A 19,513-nucleotide genomic window follows, 5' to 3' on the forward strand; every position below is an offset into this window, starting at 1 on the left:
TTATATTAATTTTAATAAGTAAGTGGCATTTTAATACATTGGGCTAATTATAAAGAAAAAGGTTTTACATTTTGGAAAATACAAATAATAGCTTTTTAAAAGAGCTACTTTTAACTGTTTTACTTTTATTTTCAAGCAGAGACATATTTTATGAAGCTCATTGCATGGAAGGTGTAAAAAAAACTTCAGATATTAAATACATTTTTGAAAAGAGCCTAACATTTACCTCTAAAATGTAGAGAGGAGAAGTCCAATGGAATTGTAAATACTGAAAGTTGACCTACTTTTGAAATTGTTGCTTTTGGAAATAGTGAAGGTCTAATAAGGACACAGAGGACCAATAAATCCCAACTTTAACCTACTTTTTTTTTTTTTATCTCAGTGCTGAACTAAATGTACTTTCCACCACAGCCACCTAAAGATTTAATGACTAATTTCTGGAGTTTCTACATCATTTATTGATGGGTTATGTACTAGGCCTAACCAATGACACATGCCCACTGAATTAATTAGTACGTAGCTGCTAAAAGTGTGATATTATTAAGGTTTTATTATTAAGGTGTGACCTACTTTCCTCAACTCCTCCTCATTGTTTTACTAGTAATGCTATTTTAATCAGGTATCTTCTCCTTGCTGGGGTTAGAAAAGTCCAGCAGATATTATAGAAAACTGTATTAACTGTAAAGATTAATGAAAGGGAATAGTCCTTATTCATCTCTCCACTCTCCAATATTCCTGTCAAGTAAAAAGGGTCAAATGAAAAGCTCTTTTCCAAAAAAACTGATTCTAACCAACTGCAAAGACCAAACTCACAGACTTTACCAAGGTCGACTATCTTTCAGCTTCAGTCAGGCGCAATGTGATACCCTCCCAGGACCTCCACTCTCTCCCTCTATATTATATGAAGGGGTGTCTGGGGTTTGAAGTCAAGACATGCAAAGTGCTGGAATCAGCAGATAAAAGTGCTGATTTTAATACCGCCTTACTCAGTGAGTGGAAATGACACCAGAGGTGGAGAGAAGTGAACTAGATGAGCAGGGAGACCTTAAATCTTAAATTGGACTCAGCTGACTGGAGAGGGCCAAAGGATAAATGTGCATCTCTGCAGCTGTGACATCCAAAAATGTTTTTGGTTTGCCTGGTTTTGCATTGTCGTTTTCAGATGCTGCAAACTCTGAAGACTGTGGGTAGGGAAACAATCTGCATGCATGCTGCTTGATTACTGAGGCTTGTTAAAATTAAACTTCCAGATTACAGATTAGGCCGGAGGATTAAAACTGGCCAATAAAGAGAAGAGGAGATTTGAAGTTTCCAAGTTTAATGTGTCAGTTTGGAGGCTTTTATATTCCCAGAACTCCTGGGTGTTGCTTTCCAAATCTACGCTCTTAGTGTGGAAATAAATTTCTGTCTTGTTAACATTTGGCTCATTTTTGTGTTTGTGCAGGAGCAGAAGAGAAGAAAGACTGACAAGGACTTGACAGACAGTAGCTATTAATGGTGTCTACTTGACTTTATATGATTAAATGTATTGCAAATTATAACGTTAATGCAACTTTGCAACTTTATAAGACTGACACAGTAAAAACAAATCAGTTCCAAACAACCACGCCGGCACAGCTTTGTTGTTTTATCAGGCAATATATACATGTTCTGTTGTGAAATAGTGCAAGTCACTATTTTAAAGATTAGCTGTTGCGTAACAGTATTTGTGAACTGCTTTAAGGCTTTGCGTTTCTTCTATTTTGAGCCTTGTAGGGTTCCGTCGATTGTGTCACAACAACGCAGCTGAGCGGCGCCTGAGAGCAGGAAAAAAAAGTAAGATGTCTCACTCTGCTGTCGTTTTATTTGTTTTTCTCTTGGCAATTAGATGAATTAAACCGTTTTCACGAGGAAAACTTGCTTTGTTTTTGGGAATAATAAAAATGATTAAAATGATTGACAAAAACATTGTTAACTTCGTTGTAACTATTTGATGGCAAAGGAACGTTTTCACTCTCAGGTCCGCTGCCGTTGTTGTCGTCACTCGGTTTCACTGCTGAGCGGGTCCTCCTGTTTTATAGGAGATCTTTGGCGTTAGCGGCGCCCCTCGGTGTCAACATTGAGATGAGCAACAACCGGCGGCGTTTAGCTGCTCACAAGTCAACGGACCCATGTTTTACTCGTCTGTTTAAGTGAACACATTCAAGAGAGGTGACAAAAAAAAAAAAAAAAAAAAGCAGCTGGTAAGAAAGAAAAGAGCTTTTTATCCAGAAATAGACACCTATTGTTTGTGCTAGCTCTTTGGCTAGTTAGCTGATTGATTAGCTAATGTTAGCTCGCAAGAATAACACGTTAACAAACAACAGCTGTATAACAGATGGGAACACCTGCACACTGAATTTAGAGTTATTTATGTTTGTCCGCTTGTTAATGAAGATGAATGGAGTCGTTATTTGAAAATACATGGAAATCATTCAGGGAAGCTTTTATTTTGACATTTCATCCTGTTGCTTTCAGTTTCAGGGGTTTTGTGCTTTACTTGTATTGACAGCAGTGTCTTTTTTTTTGGTTTGTAGTTCATATCCAAGTGTGACACCAGCAGCAGCAGCAGCAGCAGCTGCAGCAGCCCTTAGTCTGACATGCTGATGGAGAAATAAACCCCACCAATGGAAACCCAGTGGAAGAGGTAGGTCCCCTCCTGAAGAGGACTGTGGTGTAATCTCCATGTGACATCGCCTACGGATGGAGTTGTGCTTACTTCACCCACAAAACATCTGTTGTTCAGATGAAATGGTGAACAAAATGAGGAGGAGGGGTAAAACACCAGCTCAGCTTCGATGCTGAGGACCTGCTGGCAGTTTGGCCACTTCTGCTGTGCTGTATCAGCCACCCACACACCTCTGTCTCTAATCTGTCTCTTCTTTAAATCAAGTCCTCATACAGTTGGATGCGCTGTCTGTTTTGTTAGATGAACTGTTATTTTTGGCACGTAGTACATTTCTGTCTTTAAAGCAGTCTGACAATAATAACAAGCAAGTAGTTTGGATTGATCGGAAAATGTTTGAGCCACGTTTGTTGGCAATAAAAAACAAATTAGCCTTCATTTTCTAATTGATGTGATTGTCCCGCAGCTCTGGGGATGATGACGGTGGAGAGCGAGGCCTGCTCCACACCTGGAGGGGCTACTTGTACAGCGTCACCCCGGAGAGGCTGCTCCTTTCCCGGCCGGTCCTCCAGGTCGCCCTGGGCACGCAGCACGGTGTTCTTCTGCTGGAAGGTAAAACTTTAGACATTTTCATGCCTGAATCATTTTACTGAGTGTGGAGGAGTCATATGAATACTTAAACAATTGGATGTTAGTTCATCAAACACCTGCATGAATGCAAAGAGTGGATTCTTCATTATTCATGTCATTCTTTAGGGGGTTAAATCCTGATCATTTAGACTGTTCGGACTGGGAGTTAAACACATCATATACTTTATAGTTGACTGAGGAGGCTAACAACGATTTGAGTGAAGGATACTGTGATGACACAAACAAACTGAGCAAACTGCCTTCTTTCTCTTTGATTTTTGGCCGTTGGTTTCTTCTACTTTAGGAGGACAGGTGTACAGTTTTGGAGAGTTGCCATGGAGACAGAGTCAAGTGCCAGAGCCAGCAAAACCGACCCTGGAGAGCGCACTCAGCGGGCAGCGGGTGGTCGCTGTTGCTGCTGGAAACTTCCACAGCGGTGCTGTGACGGAGGACGGCGGCATCCACATGTGGGGGGACAACGGAGCGGGACAGTGCGGCCTACCGGGCCTCAACACCGTTCCCAACCCGACTCCGGTCGCTCTGCTGGACGCTGACACCAGTCCCCCTCAAACGGTACCGGTGCTGGAGCTGGCCTGCGGAGAAAAGCACACCCTGGCGCTGTCGGCCCAGCGGGAGGTGTGGGCGTGGGGCAGCGGTTGCCAGCTGGGCCTCAGCGCCACCGTGTTTCCTGTCTGGAAACCGCGGAAGGTCGAACACTTGGCAGGCAGGTATGTATTACAGGTGGCCTGCGGGGCCTCACACAGTCTGGCTCTGGTGCGCTGCCTCGGCCCTCTGGACGTCCACCGGCCGCCCGTGGACAAATGCGGTCAGTGTAATCAGCTGCTCTACACCATGACTGACAAAGAGGACCACGTCATCATCTCTGACAGCCACTACTGCCCGCTTGGTGTGGAGCTGACTGAGGATGAGGGCAGGCTGGAGGCGCCTGCTCCCACCCAAGGGCTCAAAACATCCCCGTCGGAGCCGATCTTCCCGTCCCACACCTCGAACTCAACGTCCCCTGCGCCTGCTAAAAGTGCCGGGCCCGCCGACACCCAGGACTCTGAGAGCGGGGAAGCATCTTTGACTAACGGAGCGCTCCCGGCCTCAGGCTCTGACGCCTCGCCTCAATACAAAGGAGTCAAGAGTTCGCCTTATCCAGATGAGCAGGCAGTCAAAGACTACCTGAAGAAACTGTCAGACAACACGCAGGCGGAAGCGAAGACGTCTGCTGGAGGACTTCACACTCTGCTGGTGAGCTACGATGCCACAGCGACAGAATGATCACAGACATCAAAAGAAGAATGTCTCATCTTTCCCTGATAAAACACATCAACATCTTTTCCATGAATGAGCTAGTGTTTTGAATGTTGCTGTAAGGCAAAGAAATGATTGGAGTGACAACACAAACTGTTTTTACTTTTAGTTGCCAGTTTTTCCGCAAAATTTGATTCATCATGGGATTTTTAAAGGCCAAGGGACTAAAATCATTTTCATTTGCTGTCTTTTTTAAAAAATTCTTTCACACTGCAGTACATCTTTAACAGGGGCTGTAGTGATATACTTTTATTCATTGCATAAAGAAGAAAATCCTACAGCTTTGGGAGTCCTTTGATTGACTCACAGATGTTATCCACACTGTTTTCTTGGCATTTGCACAATTCAGCTGTGTTTTGCAAATTTGCCCAGAAACTATTATTCATTTTGTTAAAAATGCCTTTGAATCGCTTGAGTATTAAAATTCTCAGAAGGGGAGACATAAGGCATTAGGTTTTTCACGCAATAATTTTTTTCCACTGATCAAATGAAAGGTTTCAATGAAACAAAGCAGGTTTCAGTGTTGCTGTGGTCCAGCGGTGGATGATGTAATTCAGTAATGTAATGTGCTGCATAATGTTAAAAAAAAAAGTCAAGCTTTGTATTCTGTATGCCTTAGCTAACACCCAAACGTTGACCTGTGTGTTTCTTCTCCAGCCCTCAGCAGGAGGGCTCAGCTCCTCCACAATCAACAGTCTGGTGGCCTCCTGTGCCTCTGCAGTGGGCGAGCGGGTCGCCTCCACCTACGAGGCTTTGTCCCTGAAAAAGATGATGAACTTCTACCTGCCCTCGGGCGTGTCCAGGCCGGCTGGTCTCGCCGGAGTGGGCGACAACACCACTGAGCGCGTCCGGCAGGAGGACTCCATGCAGGGCAAGAAGAGCTCCAGCACGGGGGACATCCGCGAGGAGGAAGCCGAAGGTCTGCGGCGCCGCCTCTCCCTGCCCGGACTCCTCTCTCAGGGTAGATACGCTGTTCACCTCTTATCCTCCTCGTATGCCCTGCTGCGTAAGTACACCTCGCCTATGTGCGGGTTGATGTCAGTTTGTGTGTGTGTTCACGTCGGGCTCCATCACCCAGCTTGTGAGCACAGCATTGTGGCATGCTTTGTGCACAGCTTTGTCTTCAGTGTCTCTGAATGTCATATCGAGCAGTGTCACCGGCAGACAGTGTTAGAAAATAACGTAACCAAGTGGAATGAAGGAATACATTCCCTTCATGACTTCACAGGGGTCAAAGGGCCTGACCTCAGTTGTCAACTATTTACCAATGGGTCCTAACCAATAACCTAACATGTCAGATATCTCCAATTATCAATGTGTTTATTGACAGCAAGGTAACACCAGTCATTTTACCTCATTCAGGGTGCAGCTGGCTTCTTTCTTAAATTTCATTAAAAGAAATTAAACATATAAAAAAAATGACCATCATCCTTAAAAAGAAGTGTTTTAATCCAAGAAGCTTCTTCCAAAAAGCCAAAACACGAGTCGATGCTTTTGTTGTGTTTACTGCCTCATGAATAATAAAGGGCATCATTATAAACTGTTCTCAGTCGCCGTTACACGTGTCAGTGTTTGTTCTGTCTGCTGCCTGATACCGAGCTGGCTGACCTGATCTGAACGTCGCCGCTGTCCCTGTGCTTTCGTTTGTTTGTTAAGCTGGACTTAGCACCTTATTCAGATCGAGGTGCTTTCCATCCTTATTAAAACATGTCAACATTTGTGTTAACTTATATAGGAACTAACAGAAATGTAACATTATTTGCTCATGGTGCGACTCAGCCTGAAGCTGTATGAATATCTGTGCAGTGGAGGAAGACGTGTCTCTCCGTCTGTGCCGCCACAGTGTCGCCGCGGCTGCTGAGGAAAGCCAGTCGGCCCAGGATGCGCGCCGTCGCTCTCACCCCGCTGGAAGGGGCCGTCCCCGAGACCCAGGAGGTGCTGCCCACCCTGCAGACGGAGGTGTGGAGCTGGGGCCACAGTGACCACGGGCAGCTGGGGCACGGAGACAACCTGGCCAGGTAGGACACGGCTGTCGCTGTTTAGAGTGGGATGTCATTAGAAAGAAGATTCCACATCAATTCCCACATTAGACAGGTTTGGCCAGGTTTATAATACAGGCAAACGTGTTATTTTTTTATTTTTAGACTGTAACTAATATATTGTATGAATGTAATTAGTTATGAACGTGATTCATTGTATTGATCTACCTTTGTGCCTTTTGTGTTTGCTGTTGCTTTAACATTGGAAACCCCACATGCAAAGCTGAGCAGTACCTTAAAACAAAAAAGTATATTTACATGACTTCATGATGCCGTGCAAATATATACAAAATTTATCCATGTGTGTGTGACAGTGTTGTGTTGTGTCTGTTTGCAGACTGCAGCCGCTCTGCATCAAGAGTCTGAACAATAAGGAGGTGGTGCGGGTGGCAGCCGGCGCTCACCACTCCCTCGCTCTGACGGCTCAGTCTCAGGTTCAGTTTTTATAACAGTTTTTGTCAAACAGGATCCTTTTCTCCTAAACTGTAAATACAGATGTCAATAATGCAACATTTGTTTCACAGCTACAGTGGAGCTTGTGATTTAACATTCATGTTTAATGTCAGATTTGAGTGTAATTTCCTCAAAGTTTCATTCGGTCTTACAGTAATCTCGAATCTCGTTGACTGATGAGCTGCATGTCTTGAAAAGTCGAGCAGTAGCAGACATAAAGCTCAGGTTCTCATAATAGGCAGGTTTCTGTATCAATAAAAACTCAGACAAATTTAATTAAGTTATTATATTTTCATTGGAAAAAACATCCATCTACTTTGTGCTGATTATCCAGGTTTAGATCGCATTTATTAAAATGATTATTTCAGAAAGTGCTGACAAAATGTGATATAATAAATCATCCCCTCTGCTTTTCTATCATTCTTTCATTCATCAGCTTTTAAAACAGTGAAACAGGGATTAGATTGTTTTTATAGGGTATTAAAAAGGTTTTAAAGGTTTTAAATTTGTCCTGAAAAACCCTGGTGATGACAAGATGCCCCCAAAAAACCTTTATTCAATCACACGTAGTCGAGTAAAGCAGGTTCACCGCAGAGGAGAAATCCTGAATTTGACATTGAAAGACATTGTATGAGTCTGAATGTGTGTGTGCGTCCACCCTCCAGGTGTTCTCGTGGGGCAGCAATAGCTCCGGTCAGCTCGGACACATGGAGTCACCTAGCACTATTCCCCGCCTCACCAAGGTCAGGACCCCGACACACGCCTGACACACACACATGAAGCCTAAAAGTTCATGTTTGTGACGTTTTAACTCCTCGTCCAGTTGTCAGAGGGGATCCGGGTGTGGGACGTGAGCGCCGGGGAGAGACACACCCTCCTGCTGGCGGACGGGGACTGCATCCAGCCCATCATTTATTACAGCGGGCAGCAGGTGAAGGAGGATGAGGAGGAGAGCCACGCCACGGAGGAAGAGGAAGCGGAGGAGCGGGCGGGAGGCTACACCCAGCAGCCCGTACTACTGCCGTTCTGCATGAACGTGAGGACGGACTCACTGCTTTTAAAGTGCACATAGAAACACATAAAGACACAGTTTCCTCTTTTAATCCGTGTGATTGAACAATGTTTGTTTCCGCTGTCTCCCCTGATTTGCAGCTCGGTTACGTGAGCAGTGTGTTCGCGGGCGGCCGGCGCTGCGTGGCTCTCTCAGACAAGAACGTGATGGGCTTCATCGCCAGCTTCCACGAGCTGGCGTCAGCTGAGAGGAAGTTCTACTGCAAGCTGTGCAACATCAAGTCCCAGATCATTCGCCCTCTGCTGGAGCTGGGTGAGAGCGACGCACGGGGGGGAAAAGACAATTTCACCTTTGTCCTTTGTTCCCTCGCTCCCTTTGGCTGAATTTCTTCCGTTCGGTCTCGTCCTCCTCCAGAGTCGCTGAGCTCGGCCCTCGGCCAGGTGGCCCTCGGGCTCCTGCAGTCGCTGGCCGGCCGCTTCAGCCTCCTGTGTCACCTGACCGGGCAGCATGCCGCCAGCCTCACCGCCAACCTACGCCGCGGCCGTGAGGTCAAAGGCCTGCTCATCCTCGACTACGGCAGCATCTTCCTCGACTCTTACCATGAGTATGTGTTCAGAAACGAGATTTACTTATTTAAAACATGCTGAGCATGACACTTTACATGTTTGTCTCTTCATCTAGTTACTGCAGCACTGTTGGAAACTTCCTGGTGATCGGAGGCTTCCAGGCCCTCACCAAGCCATCGCTGTGAGTACACACACACACACACACACACACACACACACACACACACACACACACACACACACAAATGACTTTAAATTTGAAAAAGGTGACTAATATTCAAACTGATATGGATTTTCCAAAAGAGACTTCTTTGGGAAAAGTCCCGAGCTGCTCCAGAAGCTGTCGGAGTGCAGCGAGGAGAACCCCGCGATGGCCGACCTCCTGGTGGCGCTCTTCTACCTTCCGACCCGCCACCTACACGAGTACGGCAGGCTGCTGCTCAAACTGGGCACCTGCTTCGAAGTGGTATGAGGAAAAAACAAGTTTGGATATTTTATTTGCTTTTATTGACCAACAATCGACCAAGATAAATAGAGGATTTTGCTTTCCACATCGTTTTGTTTTGTTATATATATTTTGTGATTTTACTTACTTAAAATAAAGTGTACCGTGTATTTTCGTAGCTTTGATTTTAAAGCTTTAAGATAACATTTTCTTGTAAGTATGAATATTTTCCGAGTCAGAATCACACTGATTACTTCCGGTTTCAGTGCTCCAATGACTACCAGAAGCTGCAGGACAGCTGCTCCAAGTTCGAAGCACTGGTCTTGCAGCTGAAGAGAAAAAGGAAAGATGCGGAGTACACCTTTCACTTCTGGAAGACCTTTCCTGGCAAAATGACAGTAAGCTCGCTGAGTGTGTGTCTCGTGACTCCGGCGTGTCCTTGACGTGTCACATGATGCCACAAGTTGCTGAATGGTGTCCTTGTTTGTCGTCAGGAGTCCCTGCGGAAGCCTCACCGCCGGCTCATCTGCGAGAGCAGCAACAAAGCTCTGACCCTGCAGAGCGCCGGCAGGTTCTCCGTCAACTGGTTCATCCTTTTCAACGACGCGCTGGTCCACGCACAGGTCAGCTCCACACACACAACACTCCCCTCACCTCCTCGCCTCTTTCACTTTGATGAAGCCGCCATATTTCAGAAACTGTAAACTGGTGTGTTTCAAGCGTTTGTGTGTGCTTGCCTCCGTGCTGTCAGGGCGTGGCGCCTTGTAAAAATCTTGTAAGTATGCAGCCGGCAGCAAACCTCAGCACAGCAACCCCTCTATCCGACACTCCTTCTTATTCTTCCTCTTCGTCTTCCTCTCTGTGTGTGTGTGTGTGTGTGTGTGTGTGTGTGTGTGTGTGTGTGTGTGTGTGTGTGTGTGTGTGTGTGAGATGGGCATGGGGCTCTGTGTCATAGGATTTTGCCCAGTAGGTCAACACATTCACACACACTATTATACAACAGCTGAAGTTGGAGCTGGACTTTAACGTGCACAAAGCAAATTGAAGCTATAAGCTTCATAAGTAAGTATCCCACGTTTTGAATTTGTGACTTACAAATTTCCTCTGAAACAACAGCATCAGTAGAGAAATGAGAATATGGGTGCATAAATATTTCCAGTGATACGCAGCCCTATCCCCACCACCGCCTCCTGCCTGCTCTCCACCTGTAGGAAACTGCATGCGAGGATGAACTAACTACGACCAAGGCTCAAATGGCTTTAATCCCTCTTAGTTCTGCTCTTCCTCTTCTTCTTCCTCATTTTGCCTCATTGAAGCCGATCCTGCTTACAATCTAAAACTCCAGACAAATGTTGGAAGATATTTCTTCCAGCATCTTATTGAAGGTTTTCATTCCTGGTGAAGCCTTGTTTTGTTTTTTTTTACTGTTGGTTGGAGATGCACATTGTCTCCATTTAAACTGTGAAAGTGCCAACAGTTTCTGGTTCACTTCTCCAAAACAATTTCCTTCCCTCGCTTCCTGTTTGTCTCCTTTTCTCTTTATTTTCTGTCCGTGCCTCTCGATCTCTTCTAGTCTGCACCGGTCCTGTGGTTGTCCTGCACACTTTCTGATTATGTCGCACCTGCCTTGAATCGTGGTCATTTTGTTGTTGTTTAAAAAGTATGAAATATCGAGCAGTTAGGGTTCTTTTAAAAAAAATGGTTTGTCCATTTTATTCCCGCAGCAGCTGTAAAAAATCTGGACAGAGAAAATAGTAATTGTAACTGAAGGCAGAAGACTGTGATTTTCCTGGAATCTGAATGAATGAGAAGCAGGATGGTGATGAAAAAATAAAAGCATGCATGCTTTAATCTTTAACTCCTATAAAGATGTGTGAAAACTATGTTGTCTTGCATGACTGATGCATCATCATCATTCTTGTGGGAACTTTAATAGCCTTTAAAGCATAAAAAAATAACATTATTTTATGCCTAATTAGTCCATGTTTTCATGTAAAGTTCATTCTTTTTAGTATCTTTACATTTTTGCTTTGATATTATTTTTAAAATGTTGCATCCAAGTCTTATTGTAGTCTTTTTGTGTTATATTTTATCCTTTAACACTTTAATTCACCAACAAGTAGCCTTCGATCATACAAAATAAGGGTGGAAATGTAAATTAGCTGAAAGTAAAAAGGAGAATCTGCAAATAGGAAACTAAAATGTGGATTCAAGCACAGAATTACAATTTCAGACAAGAAATAAGATCCAATTTCTGCTTTTTTTTTTTAATTTAAAAATAACAACCAATTAAAAATAAATGAAAATATTTTTTTATTAAATGTACCCAATTGTAGACTTTAATCTTGGCTGTAGAGGAGTTTGTAGTTCACCCCCTGTTTATTCATATTAATTATATTTATGTCACTGTCTCTGTGATCAGATGTTTTAATTCAGCATTTGTGTTTCTCTCTGTTTCTGTTATGAACACTCACTCTTACTCTTCTTCTCCCCTCTTTCTTCATCTTTTCATCCTTCCCTCTGTCCTCATCTCCTCTCCCTCTGTCATGCTTTTTTCTGTCTTCCCTCCCTCCATCCTTCCCCTCCTCCTCCAGTTCTCCACCCATCACATCTTCCCTTTGGCCACGCTGTGGGTGGAGGCGATCCCGGAGGAGGACGCAGGCCTGTAAGTGTATTGAATTGCAGGTTTTCTGTAGAATAACTCTGTTTTAGGTAAAAAGAAAAAAAAGTTTGTCTCCATCTAATATTATTGTTGCACCTGTACTGGTGTGTTTTTCACATTGTGTAGATACGGACTAAAGGTGATCACACCTGAGGAGACGTTCACCCTGCTCGCCTCGTCTCCGATGGAGAAGGTAAGTCTTTAAATGCTCACCTGAAAAACTGCAATTCCATTCAGTGGATCTCATCGTGTGTCCTTCTCAGGCCAAGTGGCTTCGCTCCATCAACCAGACGGTGGAGCAGGCCCTGAGTGTGGCGGGGCAGGATGCATCGTCCATCAGCTCGGGGCAGAAGCTGGAGCCGCCCATCTCCAGGACGGCCTCCTACACCTTTTATAAGGACGGTCGACTTAAGGAGGCGACGTATGACGGTCGCTGGCTCTCCGGCAAACCCAACGGCAGGTCAGAAGTGTAGCCTGTCTAATTTTCAGTAGAGCGTCTGAAGTATTGTGATTGCGTCTGGTGATTGGAAGTGATTCCTTTCTTTCAGAGGAGTGTTGAAGTGGCCTGATGGACGGATATACACGGGGGAGTTCAAGAATGGACTGGAAGATGGGTGAGCGTCATGATTCGAGTTCAGAGTACGTTTACCCGGTGGGATGATTTGAGATTTTGATTTTAGCTTCTGTTTCCTCCCATTCTCATGTGTTTGTGCAGCTTTGGTGAGTTTGTGGCTCCCAATAAGACCCTCAACAAGAACGATCATTACCAGGGTCACTGGAAAGACGGCAAGATGCACGGCCTCGGCACGTACAGGTGAGCGTTATTTTAGACCATTGTCAGTACAGGATGATTTGTTATCATTAACATTTTGATTATAGCTGTTTAGACCATGTAGTTATTGTGAAATTGAGCTGATGATCAACCACCGTTAGAGCCTATTTAGAATGTGTTCAGTGTTTTGTTTTCTATATTTACAGTAAAAGTGAGAAAGTACAGTGTTTTAGTTCTCACTGACAAATCTGAATAAAAGTCAGAGACACAGTTTTTTGTAAGAAGACAGTGAACACGCTCCGTCTGATTGCAGGTACGCCAGCGGCGAGGTTTACGATGGGTCCTTCCAGGACGGCATGCGTCAAGGCCACGGCATGCTGCGCAGCGGCAAGCTCAACACCTCCTCCCCCAGCGTCTTCATCGGCCAGTGGCTGCAGGACAAGAAGATGGGCTACGGAGTCTTCGACGATATCACAAAGTACAGTCTCTACAAAGTCACTGTGAAATACTCACGGTTTTATTCTCGTGTCAGATAATGTGTTTTCTTTAAGGTAAGAGTGATATTTAACAGTGGACTGTTTTCTTTCCAGAGGAGAGAAGTACATGGGCATGTGGCAGGATCACCTGCGGCAGGGCACGGGGGTCGTCGTCACCCAGTTCGGCCTGTACTACGAAGGAGCCTTCAAGGACAACAAGATGATGGTGAGCACCTTGTTTTAGTGTTTATTCAGAAGGAGGTGGAGGAAAGAAATATTAATAAAAATTAGATACAAGTGATTGAAGTGTATTTCTGTCTTTCAGGGCACGGGGATCCTTCTGTCAGAGGATGACACGACGTACGAGGGGGAATTCTCTGACGACTGGACCCTCAGTGGAAAGGTGAGCATCAAACAAATATCCAAATGTCTTTTAAATGACTTAAAGTAGGTGCAGACACTCAATTATCTGAGAGTATTACCAGTGAAATGTACATGTTTGTAGACTACATGTACTCACTGGCTCTCCCTCAGGGCGTGCTGACCATGGCAAATGGTGACTACCTGGAGGGCTCCTTTAGTGGGGAATGGGGTTCTGGCCTCAAAGTCACAGGCTCCTACTTCAAACCGCAACTGTTTGACACCGACAAGGACAAGACCCGAGCTGTGTAAGCTCTCAAACTTTCTGCTATTTACAGAAAAACTCTTCATTCATCTGTCTTTTTTTTTTAACTTGATATAATTTGTGTGACATGGCAGGAAGCTGGGGCGTCTGTGTGTATGCGCGGAGGATAAATGGCAGGCGGTGTTTGAGGAGTGTTGGAGTCAGCTGGGCTGCGAGGCACCGGGCCAGGGAGAGAACTGGAAGGCCTGGGAGAACATTGCTGTGGTGCTCACCACCAGCCGGAGACACGTCCAGGACAGGTACACAGTGTGGAAATCTCTTCTTTTAAATTCATCTTCTTGTAAGCAAGTAAACCAAAGGTTAGATTTCTTCTGTTTGTGTGTTGCAGTCCAGAGATGTTGTCTCTGAGTCACAGTAAAACTCTGGAGAGTCTGGAGGTCATCCCGCAACACACAGGGCTGATGACAATGGAGAGATATCACACAATCCACCTCTACCTCATCAAGGTGATTCCACCAGGCTGCAGGAAGTAGTCAGATCCTCAAGTACTAATACCACATTGTAAAAATACTCCATTACCATTGTAGATGTTTTAATATTTAAGCAGCTTTTTACTGTTGTTCTTGACTGAAATATTTTGTATGATGCTAACGACTGATTATTTTGCTGAATACTTTCTCAATTAATAAATTGTTCGGTTTGGTTTCTGATCCCCAAAACGTGTTGCTGCAGTGTTACACAGCCTTGCATTAAATAGAATTGATATCTCTCCCACATAAAGTAAGTGAAACAACTGATTCCATTGAGTCTCCCCTCCAGGCATGTGACACCCCCCTCCACCCGCTGGGCCAGCTGCTAGAGACGCTGGTGGCCGTCTACAGGATGACCTACGTGGGTGTCGGAGCCAATCGTCGGCTCCTGCCTCAGGCTGTCAACGAGATCAAGTCTTACCTCAACCGCATCTTCCAGATCGTCAGGTAGCTCAAGAGCTGGAGTAAAGAAGGAGCTCTGTCGATATAAGCGGAAGAATAAAACAAATTTCTGCTGCACCTATTTGTGTTTATTTATGTCAAACTGTTTTCCTTGAATGCTCTGCAGGTTTCTGTTCCCAGACCTGCCAGAAGAGGGCGGTCTAATTCCAGCGCCGACCACCAACCTGCAGGACAAGAAGGAGATGGGCTCGACGGACGCCCCTCCGGAGTCACCCAAACCGGGGTACAGACTGAGCGAAGTTCCCCTCCTGCTGTCATCACGGGTCGATCAGATCACATTAACCTCCTCTACTGTGTGTGTGTGTGTGTGTGTGTGTGTGTGTGTGTTTCAGCCGCGTGGTGAGCAGCTCGGCTCTGCTGCTGCCCGTCCTGCTGCCTCGTCTCTACCCGCCGCTCTTCACTCTCTACGCTCTGGAGAAGGAGAGAGAGGACGACGTGTACTGGGAGTGCGTCCTCCGCCTCAACAAGCAGCCCGACCTCGCCCTGCTCGCCTTCCTGGGCGTCCAGCAGTACGTCACACGCTGCAGCTGATCACAGGCCTCTGCAGGAGAGTCAGATCAGTAACTTCCCGTGTCTGTTTTTCTTTCCCCTTCAGAAAGTTTTGGCCTGTTTCCATCCCTGCCTCTTTGCCCGTGCTGGGGGAGAAGCAGCAGGTTTGTTTTTTTCAATTTAAAGCACACATCCAGTTTGATTGAATTTTCAAACGGACTCAGATCTATTGCTTCCTTTCAAGACTTCAAAACTTTTTAATAATCCTGATTTAATAAGTGACATTGTGTCCACTAAGAGTGTAAACAGTGTGTGCTGTGTATCTCCTGCAGGTTCTTTCCAGCACCAAAGACGCCTGCTTTGCCTCAGCAGTGGAAACTCTGCAGCAGATCAGGTGCAACAACTTTAAAACTCTCAAGCATCAACGCAAGATTTAAAGCACTAAAATGAAATGGAGCCATTTCATTCTCAACACACAAATATTTTAACTTATTTAAAGAAATTAGATTATAATTGAATAAAAATATGTAAAAATTTAAAAAAGGAGAGTGATTACTTTAATGTGTGTTTTGCAGCACAACGTTCACCCCGTCAGACAAGCTGCAGGTGATCCAGCTCACCTTCGAGGAGATCACACAGGAAGTCCAGTCGCTGCTGAGGCAGGACTTCCTGTGGTCCATGGACGACCTCTTCCCCGTCTTCCTCTACGTGGTGCTGCGAGCTCGGTCAGCCCTGAAAAGAACAGACAAAACCCTACACACTAATACACACATTAACACGCATAGATAGTGATGATGAGGTGTGGATATTGATTGAAAGAAAATTGGAGGATTAAAGGAACATTCTATCATATTTGTTTTTACAGGCCGCAAGGTCCATAATGGGAAGAATCACCTTTTCTTTTTTTTTTTTACAGTGGTAGCACCTAATTAAACAGTGATACTCTTTACTTTAAGCCGTCTGGAGTCGAATATGTAAATGTTCTGAGATTTATCTGACTTATAGCTGTTTGTTTCCCTTCAGAATCAGGAACCTCGGTTCGGAGGTAAGCCTCATCGAAGACCTGATGGACCCTTGCGTTCAACATGGAGAGCATGGAATCATGTTCACCACCCTCAAGGTAACACGCACACACGCACACACACACACACACACACACACACACACACACACACACACACACACACACACACACACACACTTGACGTGGCTTTATTCTGCAGAGCCTTTATCTCATTCACTCGTCTTTCCCACCTCCAGGCCTGCTACTACCAGATCCAGCATGAGAAGATCACTTAAGACTTCTCTGCGTTACGTCCTCTGCAACTTGCCACCCCTCCTCCTGCTCCTCTTCCTCCTCCCCCTCTTCCTCCTCCGACAGACAGTCAGAGCGTCTGGATCAGCCAGTCTTCAGGATAACGGATGCAGCGGCCAATAGGAGGCGGAGGATCATCTGAACAGGTTGCCCACAGCTCCATATGCTCCTGTCATGGAGATGGGATCACCTCCCCCACTTCTGTTTGACACACACACACACACACACACACACACACACACACACACACACACACACACACACACACACACACACACACACTCTGCAGAGCTCTTTGCCCTTTTGAGTGGCCTCCAGAGATCGTGAAGGTAAATACTTGTGAATATTGTCGGTGTTAAGCTGCCAGAGATGAGCCACTTCAGACCGCCCAGTGTAAAATAATGAAGCAGGTACAGTGCGGAAATCCTGATGGCGTTGTCGGGAGAAACCAATGACTATTATATCAGAATTGGCTTATTCGTCTGTTACCCGGGAGGGAATAAGAAGTTTCTTACCAGTGTTTGTCCGATGGGACTGGCTTGTTTTGCACCCTGTTGAATAGCGGACCTCTGAAGAATCAGTCTTTCTGCATAAAAAACAACTTCAGAAACCTGAAGCTTGGTGTGTGTTTCAGGTTGTTTCACCTGCACCAAGATGCAGACATAACAAGGAAATGTTCTCCTTAAAGCTTTTGGCTTTATAAACTTGTCTTTTCCTCTGCATGAGAAATAGTCCTGAATGTTGATGACAGATATTTTAAAAACCAAACAGTAAAGTCTTCATCACTGAAGTCTTTCGGCTTGTAAAACTGAAAAATACTGAAGTGCCGTGTCTTCTTCACAAAACCATCATAGCTTCAGTGCTGCACTGCAGAGAACACCCACTGCTACTGGACAACTGCAGCTGTAGTGGCGAGACATGCTCTGCCGTCTCTCAGTTTTATAAGAGGAGAAGCTGGTTTGATAAATCTACGTCTGGGCAGCACATCGCTGCGTCCCCGAGCTTCTCTACAGGAACCATCGGGCCTCGTTTACAGCTACGTTTGATACTGTATTTATACCAAACAAAAGATGTACAGCACGCAGTTGGTAAATCTAAACTGACTTCACCACAACTATAAATGAGACATTAGAACCAAGTGCAACAAACCGTGACAGTTTAAGTGTTACTGAAGATGCAGCTTCATTTCAATCTTCAGCTTGACGGTTGACTTTAGAGCACAAACTTTATCATGATGTACACTTGGACTGTTATAGTCAGATGCTTCAACAAATGCAAAATCAGGCTGCAAAAACACCTCGTTTTCCTTTCCTGTTTTCTTTTCCTTACCAGATTTCTATATTGATTAACAGTGACAGGATCATTACACAGGTCTGCAAAGTATGAGAACTTGTTTGTAGTTTGCAAAGTGACCAAAGGTCAAAACATATAGTTCTTCAGTGTAATTTTACATCATCACTGATGTGTAAAAAAAAACATGCATTGGGCCGAATGAAACTTTAAATTCAACTCCAAAAAGTTGGAAATCCACTGCCTTTTTGGAGGTGAATGACATGTTTCTTTCCTAAAGGACTCCTATTGTTGTTTACGGTGAAATCATCGGTATAAATCTTCATTTAACTGCGTGAGAGGCGGGTGACATTCAAACTTTGGGAGACGACAAGCTGCAAATAACCAGAAAATGTTTGTATTAAATGTTCTGTTGTGAATCACAGTGTTTATTAGAGCCGAGGAGAGAAACCAACCACCATGTTGAGGTCTTATTACTCCTAAAGCCCCATTTGTTTTGCAAAATAACTAGTGTACAAGGTCAAATTTTGATTTAATAATTCAAATTAAACAACTTGTCCTCTTGCAGGTGACTTCTGAGCAGAGACGGAGACGGCTTAATGCAACTCTGCCATTATATTATAGATAAAAATGAGTTCAAATCTCTGCACCATCTGTTAATGCTGTTCTTTTTTTCAACCATTTACAGCACTAACTGTCACACAGCGTTGTTCACTTGGGATTTGCGTCACACATGCCACTTTATAGAAGGGCTTAAGAGGCCATTCTTTTCTGGGTTTTTTTTATTTATTTTTTTAGATACCACAGACAGCTTTTGTTTTTGCAGACAGTTTAACAATAGAAAAGCCGGCAGATCAGGGGATGAAGCGCCTGTTTTCCTGCAGGATTTTTGAAAATGGGCATCAAACGGTTCTGAAATAGTTGTTAACTGCAGCTTTGCTTTGTTTTGGGTCGATGTTGAGCAAATATTGATCAAAGTAATACCAAAATAACTCAAAATCTGTGCTTTTGTTTGCTTTTAAGCATAAAATTTGCCAAAAACATACATTCGGCTTTAAAATGCAGTAAATTTCAACAAATATTGTCCCCACGTGTAGTAAAGATCTCCGTGTGTAACCATTTTGAATTTAGCCCCTCTCATACTTGGTCCTCTTAAATCCCGGCTTATGTTTCTCCTGAGAATATCCAATATTTGCCTGAACTGAAAGAAGCAAAGCATTATTGTCTTTTCGAGTTCATCCCAAAACGTCATCGACACAGTTTAGGCAGAAAAATCAATTATCCTCTGGGTTTGACACTAACATGCCAAACAGGGACGAGACTAAGCTTCCTGTTTCTCCTGGGTTTTTTTGCTCCCTCTACTCGACTACTTGTCATTCTACTGAACTACAATCTGAAAACTGATTGAAATACTTTGCTGCTTCCACTTAAAACACATATTTTTAACACAACTGATTTACGGACCAAACTCCTAAAGCAAAATGTGACATTTATTGTAATGGTTGATCACAAACTGACTATCTTAAATCGTGTATGTGGATAATATAAACTGAAGGAAATGTTCATAAACTTGTGTTGGGTTCATGTTTTAAACCCTGTGATGACTGACCGGTTAACTGACTGTACCTCATGCTGTTGCATTGTATGTAAAAACAATTGTAATGTCAATCGAGTTTGGTGTTTCCTCGCTGACTCGACGGCAACCTGAGTGTCTTTTACATGATGTCGAATGTGTTGTACCTTTTAAACGATGACAAAGGGCAATAAATGAATTTGATGGATGTCA

General features: G+C 44.4%; 1 protein-coding gene across 3 annotated transcripts; it reads left to right on the forward strand.

The window, feature by feature from the left end:
* Positions 1 to 2,085: 2,085 nt before the first annotated feature.
* On the forward strand, positions 2,086 to 19,513 carry als2b (alsin Rho guanine nucleotide exchange factor ALS2 b). 3 transcript variants are annotated; one of them, XM_069163816.1, is made up of 35 exons: positions 2,086 to 2,222; positions 2,556 to 2,665; positions 3,111 to 3,256; positions 3,579 to 4,528; positions 5,249 to 5,597; positions 6,435 to 6,609; positions 6,968 to 7,064; positions 7,749 to 7,826; positions 7,907 to 8,119; positions 8,236 to 8,407; positions 8,510 to 8,699; positions 8,777 to 8,842; positions 8,965 to 9,127; positions 9,373 to 9,504; positions 9,601 to 9,729; positions 9,858 to 9,881; positions 11,701 to 11,771; positions 11,895 to 11,961; positions 12,032 to 12,228; positions 12,317 to 12,382; positions 12,484 to 12,582; positions 12,854 to 13,018; positions 13,131 to 13,242; positions 13,342 to 13,419; positions 13,551 to 13,684; positions 13,776 to 13,940; positions 14,030 to 14,147; positions 14,461 to 14,618; positions 14,740 to 14,856; positions 14,966 to 15,142; positions 15,229 to 15,286; positions 15,455 to 15,516; positions 15,698 to 15,847; positions 16,146 to 16,242; positions 16,383 to 19,513. In XM_069163816.1, the coding sequence occupies exons 2-35, from the start codon at positions 2,646 to 2,648 to the stop codon at positions 16,419 to 16,421; spliced, it is 5,034 nt and encodes a 1,677-aa protein (XP_069019917.1). In that variant the 5' UTR covers positions 2,086 to 2,222; positions 2,556 to 2,645; the 3' UTR covers positions 16,422 to 19,513. The 3 variants fall into 3 exon arrangements, with proteins under 3 accessions (XP_069019917.1, XP_069019918.1, XP_069019919.1); XM_069163817.1 differs by lacking the exon at positions 9,858 to 9,881; XM_069163818.1 differs by lacking the exon at positions 9,858 to 9,881 and having other exon boundaries at positions 5,249 to 5,552.

Source organism: Embiotoca jacksoni, unplaced genomic scaffold, assembly GCF_022577435.1.
Source record: "Embiotoca jacksoni isolate LCO1_2020_lvr unplaced genomic scaffold, fEmbJac1.0.p SCAF_30, whole genome shotgun sequence".
In the NCBI taxonomy this organism is placed as follows: Eukaryota; Metazoa; Chordata; class Actinopteri; family Embiotocidae; genus Embiotoca; species Embiotoca jacksoni.

Excerpts from the sequence above, each read along its gene's own strand:
- als2b (XM_069163816.1), top strand. The coding sequence starts at position 2,646 with ATGGAAACCCAGTGGAAGAG. Across the intron at positions 8,700-8,776 it reads TTCCTCGACTCTTACCATGA|TTACTGCAGCACTGTTGGAA; the intron begins GTATGTGTTCAG and ends CTCTTCATCTAG. Across the intron at positions 13,243-13,341 it reads TCAAGGACAACAAGATGATG|GGCACGGGGATCCTTCTGTC; the intron begins GTGAGCACCTTG and ends TCTGTCTTTCAG.